Source organism: Zingiber officinale, chromosome 7B (assembly GCF_018446385.1).
Source record: "Zingiber officinale cultivar Zhangliang chromosome 7B, Zo_v1.1, whole genome shotgun sequence".
Classification (NCBI taxonomy): Eukaryota; Viridiplantae; Streptophyta; class Magnoliopsida; order Zingiberales; family Zingiberaceae; genus Zingiber; species Zingiber officinale.
In genome coordinates this window covers 119,151,791-119,157,735 of record NC_055999.1, presented here as the reverse complement: position 1 = coordinate 119,157,735, position 5,945 = coordinate 119,151,791, and the positions used below count along the sequence as shown (strand labels likewise).

At 36.5% G+C, this 5,945-nt stretch overlaps 1 protein-coding gene across 1 annotated transcript; it reads left to right on the top strand.

The window, feature by feature from the left end:
• The first annotated feature begins 2,004 nt into the window (after nt 1-2,004).
• Nucleotides 2,005-4,792, top strand: LOC122007264 (4-hydroxyphenylpyruvate dioxygenase-like). Its single transcript, XM_042563097.1, has 2 exons — nt 2,005-3,198; nt 4,419-4,792. The coding sequence occupies exons 1-2, from the start codon at nt 2,036-2,038 to the stop codon at nt 4,603-4,605; spliced, it is 1,350 nt and encodes a 449-aa protein (XP_042419031.1). The 5' UTR covers nt 2,005-2,035; the 3' UTR covers nt 4,606-4,792.
• The last annotated feature ends 1,153 nt before the right edge of the window (nt 4,793-5,945 follow it).

Genomic DNA, 5,945 nt, shown 5'->3' with positions numbered 1-5,945 from the left:
ACCATCTCATAGCCTTCAGACAGGATCAGTCGCCTTTTGGTGTCAGCCCTATTGGCCGGATGTCAGTGCCGACTATTATCAGAAGAAGTTGTCGGATATTTTTATTATTTTATAATAATATAGGTTATATTTCTTGTAATCAAAGATTATCTAATGTAATATTAATTATATTATATTATAAATTTTATTATATTACATAGTTCGATTATATTATTCATGATAAAACTATTATAGCCAGCCTAATAGATTATTATTATATTAACTATTATAGCCATCCTAATAATATAGTTTGATTATATTATTCTTGACCAAGCACCAAGTCTCCAGCCAATAAAGATAATAAAGATACGAAGAGTATATTATCGATGTATACTTCGATTTTCATCCCAATTGCTTGATAAAGACTCAATCCACAAGTCTTTGATATATGATTTTGACATTTTGAATGGCATAACGACATAACAAAAAGTGTCATCGTGACGAAGTTGACCTTATTCAGCCTTGGTCAAGAAAATTTGATGATATTCTTAATAGACATCCATCATAAATATGAACTTGTAACTTATGATAGAGTCTACCAACTGGTCCATTTGCCACAAGGGATAATAATCTTTAGGATAAATCTTATTAGATTTCAAAAATTGACACACATGCGTTATTTTTTATTTATGATAGTAACATTTTATGTATTAATCATTAAATTTTTCTGAGAAAACTATAGATCACTTACTCAAATATAAAGGGACATTATATTGGATTACTTTCCTTTTACATTGTATTGGTAGTTTTTGAAAGACATTAGGATTATCATGTTTTAGGTAACAAATCAACAAACAATATTTTTATTTAAATGTTTCCTAATTTTCGTTTTAAAATATAATTTTTATTGGCGAGATAATATTTTAATAAAACAAGTGATTTAAGAAATATTGAAAAAGAATTTTATTCAATTTTTTATTTCAACAATAAAAATATTTTAATATTAGTGACTATTATGATCAAAGCCTCAAAGGTACACCTATTATGGTAGCTACTGCAATATAAAATAATTTAATCATATATTGCCACATATGACTAAATTATTTTAATTTGCAGTAGTCAATAATATGGCAGTAATTTCGATTAATTTAGAAGAACTCTGAACAGGTTGAAAAGAATTTAAAATAATAGTGTAATTAATAATTTTATTTTAAGTTAAAAAGGATATTTTGAAGGATAAATATAAATAATTATTTTAATATTTTAAAATTATAGCCATAAAAAGTGATTAAAATAATTATTATTATTTGACAATGTAAATATTTAACTTTTCGAACGATTTAATTTTAAAGAAGATGAATCTTATCCACAAAGTTTCACCGGATCAAGGTCCTGGTTCATCGCCAGCCGTCCATTCTTATCCACAGCTCAAAACTTCTCATGCTCTACACATCCCCAAGTCATCCACTCTCCCCGCTACCACATTTTCCCCTCCGCGTGGCGGAGTCGTAAACGGTCGGGTAGAAAACACCGGGATGAGAACTCTGGGCCGGAATAAAAAATTAGCGACGGAAGAAAATTTCGGGCAGCAAGTCCAAACACGAAACGCAACGTCCACGTGGTGTTTGCTTTGTCGCCTTCTTCTTTTCGTTCATAATTCAATGGCTTATCCGGACCAGCAAACAGTGTTTTCCTTCGAGTCATTTGCTTTATGAGAAAATAAAACCCTTATTATATAAATATATCATCTCATTGTTAAATTAATCGGATCATATAACATTGAATTGGGACGATAAATTTAACCTTATAATTAATCGGATCATAAATTAGAAAGTATCTACGAGGACCAATTAAAACCTCAACATTCTTTAATTAGGAGTTTTAGTTAAAAAAAAATTCTATAAATATATTGTAATTAAAAATTAAATTGTAAATACCTGTGTGATAATTGGACAGGACTTGTTTAACATGTTTCAATTAATAGGGGCCTTCTAGAATAATTGCCCGCTATTTATAGGTCGCCGGCCTCCGGAAGAAGACACAGCAGACGAGAGAGATGGGGAAGGAGCAGGCGACTGAGACGGCGGCGCTGGAGAAATCGGCGGCGGGGTTAAAGCTCGTTGGCTTCACCAACTTCGTCCGTGCCAACCCCCGCAGCGATCGATTCCCAGTCCTCGGCTTCCACCACATCGAGTTCTGGGCCGCCGACGCCGCCAATGTCGCCGGTCGCTTCTCCTTCAGCCTCGGCATGCCGCTCTCTGCAAAATCAGATCTATCCACTGGAAACCCCTTCTTCGCCTCCTACCTCCTCCGCTCCGCCTCCCTCCGCTTCCTCGTATCCGCTCCCTATGGCGGGCCCGCTGCCACCGACGCCGCCGCGAATTTCACCGGCCGGTCTCCTATTCCCTCCTTCGACGCAGCAGTAGCCCGCAAGTTTTCAATCGACCATGGCCTCGCGGTCCGCGCCATTGCCGTCGAAGTCGCCGATGCGGCGGAAGCCTTCCGCGTCAGCGTCGCCCGCGGCGCGCGCCCCGCCTTCCCCCCTGCCGACCTCGGAGAGGGCTTCGCGCTCGCCGAGGTCGAGATCTACGGGGACGTCGTCCTCCGATACATCAGCTTCCCAAAGGTCGCACCTTCGTCCCCAAAGCTCCCGGCTTTTCTCCCTGGTTTCGAAGACATCGAGGAATTCGAGGCGACCCCTCCTCCCACCTACGGCCTCCAGCGGATCGACCACGCCGTCGGAAACGTGCCGGAACTCCTCTCGGCGGTGCGCTACATCGCCGGATTCACCGGCTTCCATGAGTTCGCGGAGTTCACGTCGGAGGACGTCGGCACCGCCGAGAGCGGGCTCAACTCGGTGGTCCTCGCCAACAACGACGAGACCGTGCTGGTGCCGCTGAACGAGCCGGTCCACGGCACCAAAAGGAGGAGCCAAATCCAGACTTACTTGGACCACAATGGCGGCGCAGGCGTGCAGCACCTCGCTCTCGCCAGCTACGACATCCTCAAGACCTTGAGGGAGATGAGAGCAAGAACCGCCATGGGAGGATTCGACTTCATGCCGTCGCCGCCTCCCAACTACTACCAAGGCGTGCGACGGCGTGCTGGCGACGTCCTCACGGAGGAGCAGATCAAAGAGTGCCAGGAACTGGGAGTGTTGGTAGACAGGGATGACCAAGGAGTGCTGCTTCAAATCTTCACAAAGCCAATTGGGGACAGGTTTGCATTCAACCAATAACACTTCTCTTCCATGATCCACTAGTTTGATGCCGATAATGCTGATGATCATATGATTGCTTAATTGTTGAGTTCCTGATTTGCTTGTGTTCAGTATGAATCGGTCCATACATTTCTTGTCCTTTTAGCATTTCATCAAGCGATGCATGTCTACAAAAATGTTCTAAAATAAGCATTGGTTCTAAATTCTAATAGATCTGTAAGCTTATAATTCCATTAATTCATTGTTATAAGCCTAACAGAGACATCAAGTTACATTTACTGACTATTTAAGCAAAATTAATATATGTCTAGAGTACATCTTACTGTGAATAGCTGATAAGACATCTTAAGTTTGATCATAAAAGGCAGCATCTTATCTGAATTAGAACTGATCCTCCTATCCAATTTAGTTTGATTCCTTCAGGATTTCATCTTTGATTATCTTATGATTTATCTTTGATGCTTTCTCAAATCATCATGATACAACATCACTTATGTATTCTTCCCTCATTTATCATTGATCCAATGTTCTTACCTTTATAAAAGAGGAGTTATACAATATTATTCTAATATGTATGCTGTCATGGTATAAGAGACATCACTATTCCTCGTATAAACCTCTTGAGAGCTAGGGCCGAGGGAAGATTCAAAGGAGACTTGCCTGCCACATACATGCCTTTTTTTTCAACCTCAATTTTTATTCATCAAGTTTATCCTTGCCCACCTCGCTTTCCAATTCATAACCCTAAACCACTACACGAGAATCCAAAATCTGTGCTCATAAAAGATATCATCTTGAGAAATATGTAGATCATCTAGGTCAAGTGTGTCATCCAATGTAGCTTTCATAATTTCTGAAGCATCTAGTATCTGAGAATCACTATTATGTTCGATGCAAACTGAAGATACTTTCAACATTTTCAGTTAGAGACGACACACCTCCTATCCAATTTATTCTGATTTCATTTTATACATTTGTCTCAACCATAATATTGTTTTCCACTTATTATCAAAAGGAATAATATTGTTTCACCACAAATTCTTATAATATTTTGCGTTGCGTGGCTGAAGATTTCATTTTAGCATCTCATGCTCCAAGTTTTTGTGTTGTTCCAGAAAGCTAAAACTTTGTGATCCATTGAACACTAACTGCTTGCTACTGAAAACTTCTATCTACTTGTTGTAGCACTTCCACTAATCGATTTCACTTCGATATACAGACCGACAATTTTCATAGAGATAATTCAGAGGATTGGGTGCATGGTGAAGGACAAAGAAGGCAGGGAGTACCAAAAGGGTGGCTGTGGAGGATTTGGGAAAGGCAACTTCTCAGAGCTCTTCAAGTCGATCGAGGAGTATGAGAAGTCCCTTGAAGCCAAACAAGCAGTAGCTGTTCCAAGTGCTTAAATTGTCCTTCAAATGAAGAATTCAAACAAATAAGAAGGAGAACAATATCCTTGACATCTCACCTCATCTCTATTATTGTTGCTCAATTACTTAGAACAATCCATACATTGTACTTAATGCTGATGAACAAGTTGTGATGTGTTATGGTATTACTTCAAGGTTGAAGGAAACTTAATTTGCATTCTTATATTGTTGGAATTTTTTAGGATAAAATTATTCTCTAGAGATTCACATTTAGAATTTAGAAGGAAAATTAGACATTTTTGTTGAGATGCTTTTCTTAAAGTGATATTTTTGCTAATAAGCTCTAGTTTAATATTGTAATTTAATGATTTTTACATATTAAAAATTCCATGGAATAATAAATTAGTTTGTGATATGATATAATGACTTGAATTGTAATAAAATTAAAATAGGAAAGTCTCTATTGTTTATAATTATATAAAATTATATATTTTCTACATTAAATTAGCTTGAAGCATCGAAGTCACAAATTTATGCCAAAAAATATAAGGTAGAAATTAAAAGAGTGCCTCAAATTTTAGAAATCATTAAAAAAAAAAAAAAAAGTGTATTATTAAAAATTTTATTTTGAAAATATGTATTATTGTATAGAAGTTATTTGATAGTTATTACAATTACTTTAGGACCCGCTTATAATTTAGTTTTATAAATTGAAATAGATAATTTTTTTCATATTGTAGCAATTATCGAATGGACAAATTATAATTAATTTTTAAATCTTAAAATTTTAAATTTTAAATTCTAAACTTTGAATATTATTATATTAAAATATTTTTATCAATTTAGTTAAAATTATTTAAATTTTATTAAAATCATTTAAAATTAATTAAAATTATTTTTAAACAGCTATAGAACTACTAAGGAGTTGAAATAGTATTCTTTTAATGCTACATATTATAGTAGTTATATAATAACTTTTACATATTGTAATTATTAGTTATAGTTATTATAATAGTATTAAAAATAAAGGAGGAGAGTTGCGTTAAGTTGTCAGCCAGTGTTAAACTATGGTAAATATTCAATGAATGAATATATTAAACTATTGTGTTAATGCTAGGTTGTTCCCCGGTAACATCTCGGCAAGGACCGCTACATCTCCAGAACTCGGGTGTAGTGCTAAATATGCAAGAGTTCGCGTTACAGGGTTCGACTGTAACGTCTTAGCAAGGACCGCTGCATCTCCATGAGAATTTGGGTGTAGTGTTAAGTAGGCAAGAGTTCTCACACCATAGGTTGGATAAGAACAAATATGATAGAAAAACTAATAATCTAAGATTTGGAACGTGGAACATAGGAACTCTCACTGGTAAATCAAT

Coding starts and splice junctions, on each gene's coding strand:
- LOC122007264 (XM_042563097.1), top strand. CDS start 2,036: ATGGGGAAGGAGCAGGCGACTGAGACGGCGGCGCTGGAGAAATCGGCG. Junction 3,199..4,418: donor ACAAAGCCAATTGGGGACAG/GTTTGCATTCAA, acceptor TTCGATATACAG/ACCGACAATTTTCATAGAGA.